At 39.0% G+C, this 22,178-nt stretch overlaps 1 protein-coding gene across 4 annotated transcripts in view; it reads right to left on the reverse strand.

Annotated features, from left to right (window-relative positions):
* The window catches only part of pcnt (pericentrin), an 84,655-nt gene that overhangs the window by 48,803 nt on the left and 13,674 nt on the right, over window positions 1–22,178 (reverse strand). For 3 of the 4 annotated variants that reach the window (XM_062041378.1, XM_062041377.1, XM_062041375.1), the window contains 23 exons: window positions 18,547–19,421; window positions 18,150–18,482; window positions 16,729–17,083; window positions 14,638–15,033; window positions 14,339–14,557; window positions 12,386–12,481; window positions 12,152–12,295; window positions 11,132–11,360; window positions 10,986–11,053; window positions 10,640–10,916; window positions 10,113–10,213; window positions 9,896–10,007; window positions 5,668–5,794; window positions 5,434–5,553; window positions 5,277–5,355; window positions 5,064–5,108; window positions 4,853–4,964; window positions 4,744–4,784; window positions 4,533–4,655; window positions 4,229–4,460; window positions 4,031–4,163; window positions 825–1,278; window positions 563–748 (listed from right to left, as the gene is read on the reverse strand). In XM_062041378.1, coding sequence (XP_061897362.1) covers window positions 563–748; window positions 825–1,278; window positions 4,031–4,163; window positions 4,229–4,460; window positions 4,533–4,655; window positions 4,744–4,784; window positions 4,853–4,964; window positions 5,064–5,108; window positions 5,277–5,355; window positions 5,434–5,553; window positions 5,668–5,794; window positions 9,896–10,007; window positions 10,113–10,213; window positions 10,640–10,916; window positions 10,986–11,053; window positions 11,132–11,360; window positions 12,152–12,295; window positions 12,386–12,481; window positions 14,339–14,557; window positions 14,638–15,033; window positions 16,729–17,083; window positions 18,150–18,482; window positions 18,547–19,421 — 4,857 coding nt within the window. The remainder of the gene's footprint in view (window positions 1–562; window positions 749–824; window positions 1,279–4,030; window positions 4,164–4,228; window positions 4,461–4,532; window positions 4,656–4,743; window positions 4,785–4,852; window positions 4,965–5,063; window positions 5,109–5,276; window positions 5,356–5,433; window positions 5,554–5,667; window positions 5,795–9,895; window positions 10,008–10,112; window positions 10,214–10,639; window positions 10,917–10,985; window positions 11,054–11,131; window positions 11,361–12,151; window positions 12,296–12,385; window positions 12,482–14,338; window positions 14,558–14,637; window positions 15,034–16,728; window positions 17,084–18,149; window positions 18,483–18,546; window positions 19,422–22,178) is intronic. The other variant, XM_062041376.1, reaches the window with a different exon arrangement.

Here is a 22,178-nt window from a genome sequence, read left to right on the forward strand (position 1 = left end):
ATAAATCATCAAAAACATAACATGACTTGGTTAAGCAGCTGGAGCATAGCACTGCTAGTCTGCACCAAACTGAAGTAGAATGAGTCGATAACGCCAGCCAAGGACAGTAAAATATCTAAACGGCGGACATTTATCCATAATAATACAAAAAAGCTGGTGATGGTGTGTTTGACAGAGAAGGAGCTCGAAGGAGATACTGTAGAAGTCCAAAGCTGTACATTATTAGTACACGACTTCTTAATTACTGTAATTGTTCTAGCGCAATCTATTGTTCATCATACAATATTTTACTTTAGAATTGGCTTTATTGGTCAAGTATGTTTAACACACAGGGAAATTGACTTGGTCGACTGTGCGCTCTCTTGTTCAATGCAAGAAGGGGGGGGAAAACACTGGTTAAATGGATTTTAATTCACTTCAATGGGCGGCGCTGTTTCGTAATACAACCCTTTTCAAAATGCGAGCTTTGTCAAATAACCAATAAACTCGTATCCTGAGGTACCACTATAGCTTGTTTCATTGATTGAGAGCTAAAAAATGTAAGAATAAGCAGCTTTTCAACCTGGTGAACATGGCTAAGCTCGCCAGCCATGGCTCTAAACTTGTTCATGTGCATCTGAGCCATCTCCTTCCGCAGCTCCTCTCTGATTGACTCCTGCTCTGCAATGTGACGCTCCACCATTTCTGCTTTTTGACTGGTAAGCGCTTGGTACTTCTTTTCCATCTGCACCAGTTCATCGCGCAATGTCTGGTTTTAAAAAAGGCAGCAGATTAGAAACGCAGTTAAGCATTTAAAAACCGATAACACCACAAAGCCAACTTACTTGTATTTCCTTTAAGTATGTGGCCTCCAAGGTGTCCATGTTAGCAAGCATCCTGTTTTCAATTTCATCCTTCTCCTCCTGGTGTTTCCAGGACAACTCTGCTTCTAATGCCTCAAGTTGGGCATTGCTGGTTTCTTGAAACATGGCCTCCAGGCCCTGGAGGTCTTCCTTGCGCTTGGAATTGAGGGTCGCTTCCAAGGCAACAAGCTGGGCATTGTGCTTGGACTCGAGCTCAGCAGTCACGGCTACGAGCTGATCTCTGTGACTGGCGCCGAGAGAGTCCAGTTGTGCTTTGTGTTTGATGATAAGACCGTCCATTTCTTGGGAGTGTTTGTTGAGAAGTGTCGCTCTCTCATGTTCCAGGTCAGTTTTGTGTTTGCTCCTAAGCTCAACCAGAGAGATTTCAGTTTTCTGGGAGAAATACTGCTCCAACATGGCCTTTTCCTCCTCAAATCTGGTGGGAAAAAAACTATGAAAACACATACATATATATATATACTTTTTTTACACATGAAGCAAATACCATACAAGCATTCAGTTCTAACAAGAAGAAAATGGTCATTCCTAGAAAACATTTAAAAAAAAAAAAAAGAGTTGTAATACAAAAACTAAGTCATGAGAGATAGATTAAAAAAAAGTTAAAACTTTAGAAGGATGAATATGGTGTACATTTTACAAGACAAGAGTCATAAAGTAAATCCCTGTCTAATTGCAGTGCGGCACCAAAAATTATTATAATTTTTCTTAAGTCAGTGTTTCCCACACATTCATTTATTTGTGGCGGCCCACCACGAAAGAATTACGTCCGCCACAAATAAATACTTTTTTTTTTTTTTTCAATTTTTTTTTTTTTGTCCTGTCCAGCTTCTCAGGCAAATCATATAGTTGATGTAGATGCCCATATAGGCTGTTCAGATTTACTTTACAAAAGAGAAGTGTAGGATACTTCTCTTGTTGCCTTATTTGTATTTGACCACTACTGTTTTCTGTTTATTTGTTACTGACTGTGGCAGGACACCTCTGCCTCTGTTTCACTTTATGTTGCTGGTAAATAATATGGTTGTAGTAGTAGGCTAAAGTTAAATTATTTAGTATGCACAAATTAAAGGGGCAGAGCTTTAAGAGACATTTTAGCTTTTATATTTTATAAGATATATTTTTTGTAAGAACCACAATTAATAAATATATTTCAGTGAATAACTTATTGTTCAAATCTGTATATAAATATGTACATAAAGTGTTGTAATTATATTGTAAAATGGATGGATGGATGGATGTTTAAAACAAAACTGTTATTAATTAGTAAGTATACATTTTTTGAGCCTTTTTAGAGAAAATCCTATTGTAGTAAATTATGCAAATTACTCGATGATGTCATGGTGACCACGCCCATAGCCACGCCCCCACCGCCACAGGTATCTTGGCAGTTTATGGGAAACACTGTAAGTCATTTAAATAGAATGGCTTGATGGCGCCATTTACAGGGGGAAAAAAGAGTGGCTATGGATCCAGCACAGAGTACTGTCACACAAGCCATTCATAAGTGCCGGAAAATGTTTTGACTCATATCTGTATCACGATGCTTATTTCGATTCTGAATTGATTCATAGTTTTGAAATATCTTTTTTTTTTTAATAATATAATTTCTTTAAGACTACATTTTTTTAAATTATTTTTTTTAGGCGACCTCCAGGAAAAGTTAAGTTTTATTATAATATATGTACACAAAACAATACATTGCAAGCCTCGGTTTGAATCTTGTTGAATCACAATCAAATCTGAATCAAATCGTCACAAAGAATTGGAATCGAATCATGAACTGTTGTAAGATTCATATCCCAAATATTCACTCAACATTTTCCAGTAGGAAGACGTTTGGCAAGACGTAATGTTGTGTAACTACGTGTTTAGTACAATAATGTATCGTGTATGCCAGTATTTGTTTCTCAATGTGTAAAACTGAATTCAAAATGTGTTTAATAGGGGGAGGGGGATATTATTATAGTGTTAGGAGTATTAAAAATGGGCATTTTTAAATATGTAAAATTTAAGAGAAGTCGTGAGATCAAATAAAAAAATAATGGACCAAATTTAACAAGTATAAAGTTAGATTTTATTGTGAATTAAGTTGGAATTTTATGGACTAGACTTGTAATATTACAATAAAAAGTCATACATTTAAGAAAATCAATTAATGACAGAACACCAAAACAAATATTTAAAAAGTCACAATTTTATGAGAATAAAGTCATGGTTGTTAAACTTGATAACATTATTTTTTTGCGCACTATTGACTAGTGATGCACCGAAATTCGAGCGCTGAAAAAAAGACTTCGATCACCGAAAACAGCACGACTAAAACTGGATGTTGTGTTGTAAACAAGACGCGCACGACTGTCTGGAGTGGAGGAAGCATGTCTGCGATGTGGACGTAACTTTAATACATCCCAGATATACCTGCAGACAGCGATCTACAAAATGTGCAAATACTAAGAGGACAGTGGCAGCTTTTAAGGAGAGAAAGTCCAACTGGAGCAGCAGCATGAAGCAAGTGTGACGTCATGCTTGCTGCAGCTTGTGTTTTTCCGTCAGGGACATCGAGGGACAGAAGTAGTCTCTAAACACGAGTCAAGTTTATAATAACGTCAGTCATTTCTAAATAAAGAAAAAGTCACAAAACATCTCTAGACACTTGTACCATGTACAAAAAGTAGCAACAATTAAAAATATGGCAAAACAATATAAAAATATATGGTAAATAATAGATTTGTTTTTAAATGTATGCATTTTTTTTCAGCCTTTTTAAAGATTATTTTCTTTATCATCATAGCAAATTATACAATGACGTCATGATGACCACGCTCGCACCGCCACAGGTATTTTGGCAATCCTAGGGAAACCCTGTCTAGCTATAAGCTTACGCTAGCGAGTAAAACTGGATGTTCTGGGGCGAATCTTACGGGGTTCATTCTGACATTCACGACGCCAACTAGCGTTGGGGGGGGGGGCTCGTAACCCAAATATATGCTCAAGACAAAGCATAACAAAACACTTAAATCATATCTCAAAATACTGAAAGTTAGGGTACTTTGAGGGAGAAGTACCACTGCTTTTAGACAGTGTCCAAATAACTTGCTGTGTGTAAAAGGATGCAGTATTCAACTGTTGATTTCATATTTAGGTATGTATGTGTGTAAATCTCTGACCTGTCTTGGGTTTGTTTAAGACACTGGTCAGCCTGCTGCTGGAGCAAAACGGCAAGTTCTTTCATCTCCTTTGCCATGCTGTTCTTCTCACTTTGGAGCTCCACATCATTGTTGGCTTTTAGAGCCTTTGAGTCTACAAAAGCGGAGGAGAGTCATTATCAGCATAACGTTCGGTCCGATAACTATCAACAAGCTTACCCTCACTGTTATCGAGTGTGGTCTGGAGAGATATTAACTTGTCCTTTTCCTCCATGAGAGATTTTTCCAAGGAGGTCTTCTCTTCCAGCTGTCGTAAGAAATCAGTCCTACAAGCTTCATGCTTCTCCTGGAGCTCCTTTTGTATGCTCGTTATTTCTTCCAGCGCATGTTTCTTCTCACGCATCAGTGCTTCCTCGTGGCAAGTGCGCTCTTCTTCAAAGTCCTGTTTCAACTACAGCGGAAACATAGTTCTAACTTGCAAATGATCACAATACCAGTGTTCTACATGGTTCAAGAATTGTACCTTCTGCAGCTCTGCATTGTGTTCCTTGTCCATGATGGCCACTGTGTTCTCCAAGGTGTGAATGAGGGTCAATCTTGTGTGCAGCTCCTCAGTGAAACACCATAACCTTTGTTCTACCTCTACCTGATTTAAAAGATTATCACAAATGGCACAAAATCAGCTACAGTACAACCAGCAGGCATTTATTATCTATATTGCCTCATATTCTCACCTCTACTTGTCTTGCAGCCTCCAATTGGACACGAGTGACCTCTGTGGGAGAGATGAATAGTAAATAATTCTCCACATAAAAGATGCATGTTTTAGGCATGTAAAGGAACCTTGCAAGTGATGGCCAGAGAGTTTGGCCCTGAGTTGCTGAAGATCAAGTGAATGACACATTGTCATATTCTGCAGCTCGCCATCGTAATGGTCCATCAGGTCACAAGGCACCTACAAAGCAGCAACATTAATACATTAATCAATAGAAATAAGACAAAGTGGTAAAAGTACTATTTTCAGGTTAGCAAATATGAATTTTGCTGGTCTTACCTGCTCCACAGTGAGCTCCTCTTCAAAGGGGGTGTCAAGCACTTCCTGGATGGATCATGACATTTAAGTAAATATCTTTGCTCGATGGCTGCATCTCAACATAATGATCTTCTTTAGAAAGCAAACTTGATGAAACTTAATTGTGTCAATATGCAATTAAATAATCAAGTATTTCCAAGTCTATCTTCATTGTTTACAAACGTGCTGCTTCACCTTCTGTTTCTCCAGTTTGAGGTTGGTGTCAGATTGTTCGCCATGTTCCTCCTCTTCAGTCGGACCTTCTGAGACGAAACTGAAATGGATTCACGATGAGAAAAGATCATAATTTTACAGATCTCAGGACATTTATCAAATAACTTTTGTGGCGTACCTGCTGTCAGTGGTTTTAAGCACAGACTCCTCCAAAGCGACTTCCACCAGTCTTAGCTGGAGCAGAGCGATTTCTTCTCGGTAGCTCTCGTCCGACACGCGCAAACGCTGCTCAAAGTATCTGAGGCAGGTAGCATTTGTCAGTGTTAAAATAATGTGAGGTTATTTTGTGTTCCAATGAAACAACCTACAAAGACATGACTGTGAAAAGACGTGTCTTTTGGCATTCTCGTACCTCCGCAGGCTCTCCAACTCAACCTCGTTCTGCTCTTTGATTTCACGCTTTTGTTCATTAAATTCCACTTTGAGGCGCTCAATGTCATCGACGCGGGACGAGCGAGCCAACAGCTGCTCCTTAAGCTCTGCGCGTGACAGAAATACACGTTTGACAGATGCTTCATTAATTATTTACGTGATTTTTCACTTCATCATTGATAGGATCCAGTCCATGCAAAAACACAACATACGCCGACATGATACGGTAGAAAAAGAAAGACTAGTTACAGTGCCCTCCAAAAGTATTGGAACAGTGAGGCCAATTCCTTTATTTTTGTTGTAGACTAAAAACATTTGGGTTTAGCATCAAAAGATGAATATGAGACAAGAGATCAACATTTCAGCTTTTATTTCCAGGTATTTGCATCTGGATCTGATACACAACTTAGAAGATAGCATTATTTGTAATAGAACACAACATTTTTAGGTGAGCAAAAGTATTGGAACATATAAACTTAAAATAGATTAAAGTGAATAAGACTTAATATTTAGTTGCAAATCCTTTTCTTTCAATAAGTGCATCAAGCCCGTGAGCCATTGACATCACCAAACTTTTGCATTCTTCTTTTGTGATGCTTTTCCAGGCTTTCACCGCAGCCTCTTTCAGTTGTTTGTTTTGGGGGGTTACTCCCTTCAGTCTCCTCTTCAGCAGGTAAAATGCATGCTCTATTGGGTTTAAGTCTGGAGACTGACTTGGCCAGTCTAAAACCTTCCACTTCTTGCCACGATGAACTCCTTTGTTGTTTTGGCAGTGTGTTTTGGGTCGTTATCTTGCTGCATGACAAAGGATCTCCCAATCATTTTGGTTGCATCTTTCTTTAAATTAGCAGACAAAATGTTTCTGTAGACTTCTGAGTTAATTTTGCTGCTGCCATCATGTGTTACATCATCAATGAAGATGAAAGAGCCCGTCCCAGAAGAAGCCATGCAAGCCCAAGCCATGACATTACCTCCGCCGTGTTTCACAGATGAGCTTGTATGTTTGGGATCATGAGCAGATCCTTTCTTTCTCCAAACTTTCGCCTTTCCATCACTTTGGAAGAAGTTAATCTTTGTCTCATCAGTTCATAAAACTTTTTCCCAGAATTTTTGAGGCTCATCTCTGTACCTTTTGGCAAATTCCAGCCTGGCCTTCCTATTCTTCTTGCTAATGAGTGGTTTGCATTTTCTGGTGTAGCCTCTGTACTTTTGTTCATGAAGTCTTCTGCGAACAGTAGATTGGGATACCTTCACTCCTGCCCTCCGGAGGTTGTTGCTGATGTCACGAACGGTTGTGTTAGGGTCTTTCTTTATAGCTCTCACAATGTTTCTGTCATCAACTGCTGATGTTTTCCTTGGTCTACCTGTTCGACGTCTGTTGCTTAGTACACCAGTGTTTTTTTTCTTCTTCAGGACATTCCAAATGGTTGTACTGGCTATGGCCAATGTTTGTGCAATGGCTCTGATTGATTGTCCATCTCCTCTCACATTCACAATTGCTTCTTTTTCACCCATAGACAGCTCTCTGGTTTTCATGTTGGTTCTACCTCTAAAGTCAGTCTGCACAGGCAAAACCTATCCTACCCAATCTGAAACTGAGCTCAGACATTCAGTGCTATTTATTGTGTGAATAATCAATGTAATTTGGAGACATCTGGGCAACAAAACACACCTGTCAGTCACATGTTCCAATACTTTTGCTCTGATGAAAAATGGGTAGTTTCAAACAAAATGTGCTATCTTCTAAGTTGTGTATCAGATCCAGATGTAAATACCTGGAAATAAAAGCTGAAATGTTGATCTCTTGTCCCATTTTCATCTTTTGATGTCAAACCCAAATGTTTTCAGTCTACAACAAAAATAAACAAATTGGACTCACTGTTCCAATACTTTTGGAGGGCACTGTATGTGCCTGTTGGCGGAAGAATACAGAGGTGAACGAATACGCAGTCTCACGTTGCTACACTGAGGAAGAATAATGTCACTTTTATTTTTAATTACATTTTTTCCCTTCATTCGGTCTTCCAGGCTTGAGGCAAACTCTTCTGATGATAAAGCGTCAAAGAAAAGATAAGTGAAATGTGAAATTAGTCAGGTTGACTTGGAATGTTTTGTTATCTTCAATGAAAGAATGTAGTCCTTTTTTTAAGCTGCTTGATTGAACCTTGCAAGAGGTACTGTAGTCAATGTGTCGTGACTGACACCGAGTGACCAGTCAGTTTATACTGCATATCACAAAGACGCCATTGATTCTACTTATTGTCAACTATAAGCATAATCTAACAAATCAGATTTAACTATGAAAATCCTGAGTCGAAGACAGCCCTAGAAATTAGACAACGAAAAATGTTCAGAAAGTGGAAAAATCCACATTTGCTGCATGCCCAGTCAAATGATAAAGCAGGGTATCTTTTGAAAATGTGACATGCTCCTATGAAATGGACAGTCATAACTAATAGAGGTGGGGGAAATAATCGATTTTTAGATGCATCGCAATTCAGACATGGACGATTATAAAATAGATAAGTAAACGTCAATCGATAATCAATTTATTTATTGTAAATAAAGTAATGCAGACAGTTCTAAAATTTGGCGGACTACAGCGAGCCACTTCACCGAGAGATACGACCAGCTACTTTATTATCAAGCACTTGTGTTCTAGTTTTGCACACATTTTTATTAATTTAATAAATGTAGGAATTCATTTAACTGTTTCTTGTTCCAAATGAATTGGGTTTTTATTAAGTTGCAAGTTATAAACGCTTATTTAGTGAAACGAAAGTAAATCAATATACATCAATTAAAGATGAATCAATAATAGATTTTTAATCGAATCATAGCTCCTGAATCGTAAGGTGCCCAAAGATTCCCACCTCTAACAACTAAGTAATGTGACACGCCTGTCTCCGCCTTCCCTGCAACACAACCACAGGAATAAAAGTAAGGACTTTTTTAATGGTTTGGTTTATTTCTTGCATTCTTTTTATTATTATTAATTTATAAGTACTTTAAAGGATTGGACATCGTGCATCAATTAGTACAAGGACTAACATTACAAATCTACCGGAATCATTCAAATTTCAATTCCAAATCCGGAAGAAATAGCCACAATTTTTTTTTATTTTTTTTAAAAAAGGGACATTTTGGTGTAGTTACTAATTTACTCAAAAAATAATCATTTATTCCATGCAAACTTTTATGATGACCCTGCCTATTTAAGAATCAAAACGAGGAATCGGAATCTTGTGAATTCAAACGATGGCAACTACAGTGGAAACTTGATTTACGAACCCGTCTATTGGTGAACTTTTCGGTTTATGAACTTTTGTGCTGAGCCAAATGTGCCTATGTGTGCGAACAGTGTGTCCGTAAGCGGACGCTTCATTCATTCATTCATTGTGTGTCCCGCTTGCATTGAAGAGATTGAGAAAGTCTCCAATTGCGACAAGAGGACTTTTTTTCCCCACAGTAAGTCAAGGAAACTTTCTCATTTCAGCGTGTTTGTCCAGAGCACTAATGCACACACAGCCGTCATTTCCCCTCCCCCTCTGAGCTCATCTCGTGTCGTGTTCCGCTAAGCAGCATGCTAGCCCATGCCCTTCGAAACCTTTCTCGTTCTGTAAGGAACAACTGTGATATGATTTTTCTTTTGAAATGTTTATTATTGTAACAATATGGTATTTAAAGTTAAGGATTTTTGTAATTTGTGAAACCACCAGGGAGACTTATGTGTGCGTCTTCTGTATGTGCCTTCTGCATGTGCTGAACTTGTTGTCATTGTTTTGGCTTGTTAATCAAAAGAAAAGTTGATCCATCACCCGTTATGGTTGTTTGATATACAGTAAGGTATATCACTTGATATTGTGTTCAAAGTGTACAAACCTTACCTAAATAAGGGACTTTTGTCAAGGCTGGAACACAATATTCATATTTACATTGTTTCTTATGGAGAAAGTTGCTTCTTTATACAAACTTTTCTAGTCACAAACCCTGCTAAAGAACCAATTAAGTTCGTAAATCGAGGTTCCGCTGTATTCAAGTGTGTGTACTGTCTCAGTGACTTAGGTGTTGAATTTGGTAAAAGATTCCGAAGAACGTTAAAACTTGACATGCAAAGAACTTGCACGAAGAGTAAAAACCACCTGTACCGTTTTTGAATAGTGTCTTAAATTGATACATTTGATGAAACGGCTGCAATCATGCCTCACCTCCTAACTCTTCACGACTGGCCCTCATGCTGTCCAGCTGTGCCCACAACTGACCTACTTCCTGCTCCGAGCTCTTTTTCAGCAAGTCTTTCTGCTTTTGCAGCTGCAACACCTGCTGGACAGAATGACAACATGACTAAACCTATCTGTGGCAAAATGCGATAGAATTACAAACCATTTTTATGGTCGTTATTTTCAACATTCAGGACAGGCTTACCTCCTGCTGAAGTTGCCGCTCTTTGTCCTCTAGGTGGCGCACTTGCTGCTCCTTTTCCTGAAGCAATGGCTTGTGGCTGGAAAGCAACTCCTCTAGAGAATCTGGACAGCATTAACGAAAACAACAAAAAAATAATGTAAATAATGAAATTATTACCTCTATTCGATTCACTGCGTGGTACACAAAATGTAATAACTGTTAGGCTCTAAAATTAGCACCGGGTCCAAAATCATTTGCATCAGTAGCTGTGGGCAACCTCACTATGTTTTTTAATTAACTTTACAAGATGGCAATACAGTCGTGGCCAAATGTTTTGGTCATGACTTAACTTTTAGGTTTCAAGAACTCTGTCTCAGTATTTAAAAATACTAACCAAAAAAAAAAATTTTTTTGTGAGATGACACATGCTATAACAACATTGGTTCTCTTGCTGCAGCCTTGTGCAATATCATTGTTAATAAATGACTAAATAATAATAATTCCTTTCTCAAGCTCTCCAAATCAGAAATGTAATGACTGAAGCTTACGGGCAGCAGCGTCCCTGTCAGCCCAGGCCTGTTTCAGCTCCTCCCCCAAGTTCTGCTGCTGCTCCTTACTGGCAGTCTGGAAGCTCTCCAGTTGGGCCTTTGACTCTTGTAGCTCAGTCTGAGTCTGGGTCAAAGATTCCTGTGCTTCGACTAAAGATTTTTTGATCTCTTTGAGGCTCTCATGTGCTTTGGCAAGTTCTGTTTGGGTGGTTATAAGGCTGTTTTGGAGTGTCGATTGGGTGCTCTCAGCTTTTATTAGCCAGTCTGACCTTAGAGCCTGTGCAAACAAAAGATTAGGAAATTACTTAAAATAAACTACTACATATGTTTTTTTCTAAAGCCTGACCTGTATCTCTTTGGTCTGCTTCTCCTCCGTAGAACCTTTCTCCTCTGCAAACTGCTGCTTCAATTCTTCTGAACATTAAACAAAAACAAAAGCAATCATATTTAAAAGTTAAATCAGCCAGGTTCAAAGAGTATTCCAATACACACCCATGTCACAATGATGCAGCTCACGTAGTCTGTCCTGCTGAGTCTGGTTCTGCTCCCTGATACGCTCCAGGTCTAACTGGTACTGGGCTTGCAGGAGTTCTATCTCCTGGGTGAAATCCTCCCTCAAGGAGGCCTGAGCATTGGTGACAGCCTCCTGGGAAACAAGCTCGGACGTGTGGACGTTTGTCAGTCTCAAGCGCAAGGCTTCCAGCTCAAGGTTCTTCTGGGCCTTTTCGGGAAGAAAACATTAGGTGCATATATTCAAAAGTCTGTCTAGTGAAGAGGACATATTACTTTTACAAGGTCGTCTGTTAGACAAAATTGACTTTTTAATGACGTTCAAACAGTAATATGTGTCCCAACAGCCTCTTTATAAGCAAAAAGTCTATCATTGACCCCCCACTCACTTGTTTTAAAGAGGCTCCACCAGTTACTTGAAGACCATACTTTTGTCTTTAAAAACGCAGACTTTTGTAAATGCTGGCCAAAGTGTAGAGTGAATTGATTAACGTGGACCCCGACTTAAACAAGTTGAAAAACGTATTCGGGTGTTACCATTTAGTGGTCAATTGTATGGAATATGTACTGTACTGTGCAATTTACTAATAAAAGTTTCAATCGATCAATCAATCAATCAAAAGTTCCAAAACTCTCCGCATAGCGGATGCGTGTACACGGCACAAACGGAGACTTATGATGACTTCACGGTCACATTATTGATCAGTTCACAAGGTTTAGTGCTGGCAGCATTCTGACCACATAGAAATCATCTAAAATAGTTAAACACTTTGTCCAAGACTGGATTCAATTTTGGATGTTTCTTTAAAGGGCTTTATAAGCACAATAGATGCGATGACATAAGTTCTATTACCCATTCTTAGCGGACTTTTGCTAGCGATAAATTACTAGTTAGAAAGCATGAAAAAAATAAAAACGTGGTCCTGTCTTCCATAGGGACTGTCAAATAATAGGAAAATAATAATAAATTGCAGTTCCCCTTTAAGAGGGCGAAGCGGTTACCTGTGCCTGCTCCAGTTCAGCTTGGTGTGCAGCCTCCAGACTCTCCCTCAACTCTAAGCAGACCTCAGTCTTCAGCTGACGCAGCGCCTCATCGTGTTGGACGTTGAGCTCCGACAGCATCCGCTCATGTTCCCGTTCAGTCACCTGCAAGGCAATGCAAGAACAGGAAACTATATATTTAAAAAATACACGTGGGGGGGGGAGAGTTTATTCATTAATTTTTTTTTTACATACCTCTTTGATAAGGCTCAACTGTTGCTTCTGTTCTTGTTCCACAGCGACTTTTTGCTCCAGTAGCTTAGTCTCAATGCAGATGTTTAACTTTGATATCTATGAATTGACAGAGGGCATCATTACTCATATTTCATCTGTTTTAAGATGTCCAAATAGTAAAAAAAAAAAAAAAAGTATATATCTGGTTGTACATGACCACAATGTTTCCTACTTCTGAATTATTCAAGTGGATGACAGCACATTTGGGCTATGTTCACACTGCAGATCAATTCAAATTTTAGTTCACCCATATGCAACATTTACAGTGGACCCGCAATTAACCTTTATTTGCGAACTTTTCGATTTATGAACCTTTCGCTCTAGTTGACTATACCTCTGTGTGCGAACCATGTCTCTGTGTGCGAACGCTTCATTCAGTAATTCCTTTTCGGGGAGGGGGAGCCCTCTATGTCACTTGCTGCCTAGTACACTACTAGTCACTTCTCAGTGCTTTAGCGTGTGTGCCTTTTCTGTGTTTTTTCGGCCTTCGACGAGTGTTGTGCATTTTGCTAACTCAATTCAGTTCAACATACCAGCCAGTGTCCCACCTTCACTTTATGTAAATGGTTTTTTTTTAATTTTGGATTTTAAAGACTACTTCCCTCTGTTGTAATTGTATTGCATGTTTGAAATAAACAAACTAACTAACCAATCCTTGTAGTTACTAGCAGGCAGTGCAGTTTGTGTCAAGTTTTAAAGGGGAACTGCACTTTGTTTTATTTTGCCTATTGTTCACAATCATTATGAAATTTTGCCTATTGTTCACAATCATTATAAAATGATGGATGCGTTTTTTTTGTAATGCATTTTAACTTGTAAATAAATGTAAATAAAAATGGGAGGCCCTCTATTTCAGTGGTATAATAGCTAGTAAATTTGTCCCACGGACCGGGGGGGGGGGGATTTTTTTTTTTTTGCCTTAAAAAAATACAATCATGTATGCTTATGGACTGTATTCCTGCAGACTGTATTGATCTATATTGATATATAATGTAGGAACCAGAAATATTAATAACAGAAATAAACAACCCATTTGTGCGAATGAGTGTAAATGGGGGAGGGAGGTTTTTTGGGTTGGTGCACTAATTGTAAGTGTATCTTGTGTTTTTTTATGTTGATTTATTAAAAAAAAATTAAAAATTTTTTTTTTTTTTTTTTTTTTTATTATTTCTTGTGCGGCCCGGTACTAATCGATCCACGGACCGGTACCGGGCCACGGCCCGGTGGTTGGGGACCACTGCTCTATTTCACCCATAAAATCCAATAAATAAGATTTAAAAAACGGCCAACAATAAATTTCATTATTTAACCATGGTTTTGATTGTTTGATATACAGTACTCTATAGCTCTTTGTATTGTATTCAAAGTGCGCAAACCTTAACTAAAATAAGGACTTTTGTCGAGGCTGGAACCCATCTTTCATATTTACATTGTTTCTTATGGAGAAATTTGCTCAACTTGACAAACTTTAAATTTGTAAATCGAGGTTCCACAGTACCCAATTTTCCATGTCACTACAATACAGATTATTCAAGGCCCCTTTTGTATATGGCTATAGATCCGATATGTATCCGATGTAACTGCTGATGGGGCCGTGTTCATCCGACCCATACGTCATCAAAAAGTGGCAAGTATCACGATACTTCGCAAAATGGAGGGTGGCAAAAAAAACAATAGTGTTAGCTCTGACTGCTCGCCCACACGCTCCTCAGAATAGAGGTCGAAGTGAAGGACAACATTTTAGCTTGCTCTACCTAGCGTTTGATTTACTTTAGTTACATTTGTCTAAAATAAAGGTTGACATTTTTTTTGCCCACGCTGAGTGCTTAAGTTATGTTGTTACCACACGTCACAAAAATATATATAAATTAATTTTTGTCAAAAAAAAACAAATTAGCAGTTTATAAGCTGTACCTCTTGTTGATGTTTATCCATCAGGTGGTCCATCTCTCTCTGGTGACACACCTCAAGTCTCTCTGTAGCTTCCTCTACAGCTGAGACCTGCCTGTCCATTAGAGCCTTCACCTCTTCCTCCCTCTCCATTCTCAGCTCCTCTAAAATTTCACTCAAGTCTCGAAGTTCTTTATCTTTCTCCTGCTTCTCGTTTTCCCATTTTTCCCTCTCTTCGGCCAGCTGTATAAAAAAAAATATTAAGAAATACAGTAACTACATTGATTTTTGCTGGGTAGTTCTTCAAAGGAGATATGTCTCACCTCTACATCCTTGGCTTGAAGCGTGCTCTCAAACTGCTCAAGTTCCTCTTGAAGCACCTGTTTCATCTTCTTTACCTGTTCACCCATCTCCTCTTCCTTTCTTAAATGCATCTCCATTTCTTGCACTGCCAGATGTCGTGCCTCCTCCAGGCATATAATCTTAGCTTCCAGGTCACTCCTCAGTTTCTCTGCACTTTGCAAACTGCTCTGCCGCTTCTCCAGCTCTCCCTGCAGGCTCTCCACCTCCGTTTGGACAGTTAGCAGCTGAGCATGTGTACTTTGGAGGTCTTCTAGCGCTTTGTCCATCTCTAAGGTCCTTTTGTCAAGTAGGGTGGATGTGGTTTGTTGCTTTCTTTTGGTCTCTTCCAGCTCCATGATGAGGTCATCGGAATTGGCCTTAAAAGGCGAGAGATATCGAATTTAGTGCATTCAGTCATTTTTATTTAGTCTTTACAGTTTTTAAATATTACTAACTACTAAAAAAGATGCCATCAGACACAATTAACTCCCGATTGTCTATGAATTAGGTCATGTTGATGAATGATCAATCTAATAACAAGATTTCGCTCTATTTCTGGAAATGGTGGCCAGATTGTTTATTTACTTATCTGCTGAGAGTACCAGACATTGGAGGGGATGTTTCCTAGGGGGACAATTAGCATATTTTCCGCACTATAAGCCGCTACTTTTCTTCCAACGCTTTGAACCCTGTGGCTTATAAAACGTTGCAGCTAATTTATGGATTTTCTTTGTTGACGGCCGTAATGTTTTGTATTTAACAAATAACTTTCATATTACACTGAAAGACTGTTTGTGCTATGGTGCCATCTTTTGTATGTGGTCGCTCACTGCAGGTTGAAAATGTACTTCCTGTTTCATACCTTGAACCGGAATTAAAACCGTCCACAGCGTTTCTGCTCGAAAGGATTCTTCATTCATCACTCCAAGTAACGTTTGTGTAAGTTTTACAAGATAACTAAAACAATTAATACTTACTAGACTAAACCTTCCATGTGTGATGTCTGTAGAATGTAATCTAGAATTAGCAAATATGCTAACACGTTTACAATTGTCTGTGTTAGTATTATTAACTTACATTGGCATTCTTTTTTTATCTTTTCAGTTTTGTAAATTCACCTAAACGGTACAATAGGGTTATTGAGTCCGTTTAGTTGATTGGAGAGCGAGCCTCCGCAGCTAGTGGATTCATGACGATGATTTCGGTCTTGTTAGATCAGCTGTTTTACTGCCGTGTAACAGGCACTTTTTGGAAACAAAGTATATAATAAATAAACATTTACAAAATCTTTCGCACCAGTATGTATCTGCGGCTTATAGGCCGGTGGGGCTAATATATGCAAAATGTTTTTTTGCTTTTAAAATTTGGTGGTTGCGTCTTAAATACCGGTGCGCTCTATAGCCCGGAAAATACAGGAAAAAGGGGCACGGCGAGACCGCTATTTGAGGACAAACAGTATTTTTTTTGTATGCTGCCTTTATAAGAATGTTCTTTAAATCAAGCCGTTCATTTTTATTCAAATGAAAATAAAAATAAAAATAAAAATAACTGTATATTAACCATATAACAATAATGAATGGTATTAAATATAACAATGAAATTGATTACAATTAATAAAATATTACCATCAATCAGCATCATAATAACGATGCTGATATTAATTAACAATTAGTTTTATTAATAATATTATTGATGGTGATAATTGTCTCAAACATGTTTAATTATAAATTTTTATAATAAGTTGTAAAAAAATATTCTTTACAATCATGTATTTGAAAGGAATATGGCCCTGTGATGAGGTGGCGACTTGTCCAGGGTGTACCCCACCTTCCGCCCGATTGTAGCTGAGATAGGCTCCAGCGCCCCCCGCGACCCCAAAAGGGATAAGCGGTAGAAAATGGATGGATCGATGGATAAACTTAAAGGATTGTTCATAATTTTATCATTAAGGTTCTTCACAATAATAATAATGTAAAAATTGTATTTTTTCATTGATATATTTAGATTTTTTTTCTGTATTTAAATAAAGAAAAATATTTCACTATATTGAAATACATTGTATGTTACTGTACCTTTAACATTTGTAGTTGGTTGTCATTCTGTGAATTAATCTCTGTCGTCTCCTTAATCTCCTGTTGCAATGCTTCCCGCACCTCCTGCTGGTTTTGTTGTGATGGGGAGCTCTCCTGATCCTCTTCGAGCTCCTCGACACGTTCACCTTCCACTGCTGAAAAGACAAGCAGCAGGGAAGATTCCGGAGAGACGTCTGCCTCCGTCTTATTTTTCTCCAAAAAGGCACCGAGTTTGTTCTTAAGGCTGTCTTGTTTGAGTGTTTCTGAATTGATCTCCTCCTCTGTGTATCTCCTCCTGTCCTTCTCCTCGAGCTCCTGGTGAGCTTCCATGAGCTCATCTGTTACTTGAGCCCACCTGGACACAAAGATAAAAGGCATAAGGTCCAGCTGGACAAAGATTGTGCGTCACCTTTAAGAATGGGTACCTTTCACATTTAAATCGATACAGAATCAATTTTTTGGTATTCTAAGTGTGTTCAAATGTGTTAATAAATGTTAATAGTTTAAAGATAACATTTTAATTATTATTTTAACATTTAACACTGAGCTGTGCTGTCCAGTTATCTGGTTTTGTCACACTTGTGAGTATAATTTGCATTATATAGTTTTCATGCAGCTGAGCATGTGTACGTCCAAGACATTATATAGCAGTAGTGTGTAGGCTAGATTGTGTTGCCTTAAAGCTAGGGTACTTGAATCTTGTGTCACCAGGCAGAATTCAAACTGTAAATCCCGCCCCCCACTCTGCGCACCTCGCTGATAGTCCCTCCGAGTCTCCTATCTGGAAGTGCACACGTATAGGTTGACAGTCTAAAGTTGCATCTAAGGACCACCCAGTTCGTATTTTGTTGCAGACTATCAGTAACACACGTACCCACGCAAAATGATACACACACAAAATATAGGAAAATGGACTAACTTTGGATGCGCAAGTAGCTGTTTTCCTTCCAGACAGGTAATCTAATGTTCCAAGACTGGCCCGCAATGCCTTCCATCTTTAATACGCCAGACCAGTACTCCTTCGAGTTTTGTCTCTTTTTTGGTTTTTTTAGACATACAGTCTTTTTCTTCCTCAAATTTCCTCTTTTTGTTTTTTTATCAGTAACAGCAAGCACAGGTATTCCGATCTTTCCAGGTGGGTGTTCGGCAGCCATGCTTTACTAAAAATAAAGTTGCACTGTGAACGTGCTCCTTCGTGGGCTCTGCTTTCTCTAAATCCTGTGGTCGGATCTGAAGGGGTTGACCTCATCATGGTTGTGTATAAGTACTTTTTGAGCACATTCAACAATACCGCAATAATGATAACCCTGATAACTTTGGTCGTGATATGACATTTTAATATTGTTACATCCCTAGTTCCTATAAAAGTATCAAATTCAGTAGCCGTCCCAAGTCACTTTTACGCAAAACCTCATGTTTACCTGCTTCGAGCTTCCTTCAGCTCTTCAGCCATCTTGATGACTTCCTCGCTCAACACATTCAAGTGTTGGTCCTTCATCGCCAGTTCCTGACGCAGCTCATCGCACTGCTGGTTCAGCAGCTCTTTTTCTAGGTCAGTCCCGTCGAAAAGCTGCTGAGAGACGTCGCTCGCCTCCAACGGGTGGGAAGTGGAGTTGTTTAGCCAGGGGGCGTTTGAATTGTCTGCCAGTGGGACGCGAGGGGAGCTGTTGTAAACATGAGAGTTCTCTTTTGGGGCACGGTTGGAAATGGAAAGCAGAGGTTCATCGCCAAACATTCCGCTGTTGAGCTCAAAGCTGCAAGGAGGAAGTGACAGCAATTAGGAGAGGCATTAAAACACACAATTCGGATTGTTCTAACCTTTGGTCAGTAGAGCCGTCCAGCTGACTGCAGGAATCGATATGTCCATGAACCAATGAAGACTGTGCAAAGGAAGAAGACAAGTAGCGCTCCGTCAGAAAGTCCCTATGTGGCGATACATTCGTTGTGTCCTCATTGGTTTCATCAACGCAACACGCAGCTTTTGCTTGGTTCTGAAGATCCTTAGAAGCTTTAAGTCCCCCGACCCCTTCCTCTCTGAGCTGCAATTCTTTGATGCTCTCATCCAACAACTGGCTGACTCTCTCCAGCTCCTCTTTGTGCACCTCCTTCAGCTTCTTCATCTCCTCCTCCAACTTCCTCATCTCCTCCTCCTGTCGGAGTCGCTCATCCTCGAGGCTCTGGAGACGGAGGGTGAATTTGGTTTCCTCCTCACCCAATCTCCTCACTGCCTTGTTTTCCTGCTCAAGTCTGTTCCTCAGCTCCAGCACTTCTCTGTTGAGCACCTCCTTCTCCTCTTTGGCCTGCTGCAACTCAGCGAAGTGACGCTGGAGCTCCTGCAGCTGCTCCTCCCTCTTGTTACGCTCCTCTTCCCAGCCTTTCTTTTGCTCCTCCAGTAAAGAAAGCACATGTTGGTGATTTGCCCTCTCTTGCTCCAGTTCGGCGCTTGCGCGAAAGGTCTTCTCCTTTTCCTCTTGCAGCCTGGCCCTTAGTTCGTGCAGGACGTTTTCCGTCTCCATCTCACTATGCGTGCCTAAGCCGTCTGCGCCCGTTTGAGAGCAAAGGCCTTCGCTTGCCGACTGCTCCATGGAGATGTCCTCCAGGCTGAGGTCTTCAATGTGGGAGCCATGCTGCGGTTTCTCATTAGGGACCTCTCCTCTGGGCTGATTTTTAAGGCGAAGAAAGCCCACACTTGTCTGCATCACATAGAAAGCATAGATGCAAGTTTAACTTTTCCATTCAAATTCAATGTTTGCTGCTGTATATTTCCTTTAACAATGTCTGGGCACCCATGCAGACTTTGATGGGTTAGTTAGTTTTACTACGAGAACACCTGCATACCTTATTGAACTGAATACAAGACAACCATGAACATGAGATAACCTTTTAAGAAGTATTTTTGTAAAATGATTTTAAAGACAAAACATATTTTTTTCCAATTAAATTAAAAAACAAATATTTTTTAATTGATGTCTTCTGTAACTGTGAAATAGCAAAAAAAATTGTGACACTTTCCCCCCAAGTGGGTCAATGTTGTGTGTGAGCAACAGGAAGAAACGTTCCCGCTCCAGTGTTTCCCATATATGTACTTACTTGAGGCGGGCCACCACATGAACATTTAAGGCGACTACATGTTAAATAATTACATTTAAAAAACAAATTTGGATTTTTTTTCTTTTTTTTTTATTTGTCATACAGTAAGTAACATTTCACCTCGCAGGTGATGTATGTGCTTCCATCTCCTCATGTTCCACAAAACAGACTACATTGTTCCTTTTTAAATTAAGAGTGTGAGGTTTGAGCAACAAGGCTTCTGTAGTTAGTCAGCACGCACACAAGGTGGCATTTGTGCTGCAAGAGCAGTCCAAAGTCAAAGGTCAGTATTTGTTTCTCCAGAGTTTGGTAGATGTATGCCCTTAAGTAGAAATACCCTTGAAATTTTATGTCAACTTTGTTGTGTTAAAATCTCATTTAATAAACATTTGTACAAATTTGCTCTGCTGAGTTTCATTAACCTATAAATGAGCTGCTCCATTGTACGTTAGCATTGGAGCCAACCTTCATACCGTATACTTGTATTGCTTTTTAACAGTTTATACCAAACTGTATTGTTGATTTAACATGATTCCTACATGCATGTGCACTTATTGTGTATATTAATGTCTTCCTTTGTGTGCTTAGTTTTACTGTAACTTCATTGTGGAGGTTTTTTTTTTTGCATTCTGATTTGTGATAAATCGGCTCATTCGAGGTGGCTAGCAACGCTGCTAATGGGGTCAATCCATTCTGCCTCTAAATCAGTGGTCCCCAACCACCGGGCCGCGGCCCGGTACCGGTCCGTGGACCGATTGGTACCGGGCCGCACAAGAAATAAAAATAAAATAAAAAAATGTTTTTATTTTTATTAAATCAACATAAAAAACACAATATATACATTATATATCAATATAGATCTACACAGTCTGCGGGGATACACTCCATAAGCACACATGATTGTATTTCTTTATGACAAAAAAAATATATATATATATAAATAAATACCATACCATGTCCGTGGGACAAATTTTCAAGCGTTGACAGGTCCGCAGCTACAAAAAGGTTGGGGACCACTGCTCTAAATCACTCTAAAAATACATCAAAAAACCGCCAACAATACCTTATTTATATTCCATAACTTGTATAACCAAGCTGTGGCGACATTGTTATTGTAGGAGCAAACTCAGGAACTATTTTTCTAGCGTGGTAACTAGAGGTGGGGGAAAATAGATTTTAGATGCATTGCAATTCGGACATAAACGATAATAAAATCGATTAGTAAATGTCAATAATTGATCATCAATTTATTTATTGCAAATAATGTAATGAAGACAGTTCTAAAATTTGTCTGAGAGCAATGTTAGAGAGATTATAGGGCACTTATGTTCCAGTTTTGCACACATTTCCATTAATTTGATAAATGTGATGGGAACTAATTTAACTGTTTCTAATTACAAATGCGCTGTTTTTAAAAGTTGCAAGTGATAAACGCTTATTTAGTGAAACGAAAATAAATGTAAAACTGCATCAATATACATAAATTAAAGATGCATCAATAATCAATTTTTATTCGAATCGTAGCTACTGAATCGTAATCGAATCGTGAGGTGCCCAAAGATTCCCTCCCCTAGTGGTAACATCGCCTTTTGAGTTTGTAATGCACAACACAATGTGATAGGACACCAATCTGTACTGACTGAAAAACATGATTAATCATATCACAGTATCTGTAATGTATAGGTTGTATTCAAACACGGGACTTTTGAACAAAAGTAAACGAAGTGGTGGGCCACCAAACCAACATGGCTACTGTGCAGCGAACAGTGTGCGACCTATCTGAGTAAGCAAGGGGCCAAGATCTTACCGCTAAAAGCAGATACGAGCAAAAAATAAATAAAAATATGTAATGGAATCTATCCCTATACGTTATCAAAAGAAGATTTTTTGAGTGATCAAGGATTATCCATCGGTCACGTTCCCAGACATGTCGAACTATCAGGTACTCCAGATATCACATTCTGCATGTCAAAGCAGTTGAAAACTTGGAAAAGCACAGAGGTCTACAACTTCTTTGTGTGTGGCTGGGTCAAACAAATTGGTGTAATGATTCTCCCGGATAAATCATGCATCGTTTTTGCCCGGGTAAGATTGCATTTAATGATTTACCTTTATGTCTACAGCCATGTTTGTTGCCTTTTTGTTGTTAAACGCGCCGTTTACGAGTACTGTATGTGTGTTTTTCTCCGTCTTTAACAAAATATAACTATATATCTCAACATTGTGTATGTGCTGAAAGCTTCATTTATGACTGCTGCCTTTGCCTTTTGCTCACATTTGATCTCTTTTATTTGGACTCGCCAAGTTTATGCTTTACAAAACACAAGTAGCAAAAATATGTTGGTTTTTTTTGTATGTTT

The sequence above is a fragment of the Entelurus aequoreus genome, linkage group LG03 (assembly GCF_033978785.1).
Source record: "Entelurus aequoreus isolate RoL-2023_Sb linkage group LG03, RoL_Eaeq_v1.1, whole genome shotgun sequence".
In the NCBI taxonomy this organism is placed as follows: Eukaryota; Metazoa; Chordata; class Actinopteri; order Syngnathiformes; family Syngnathidae; genus Entelurus; species Entelurus aequoreus.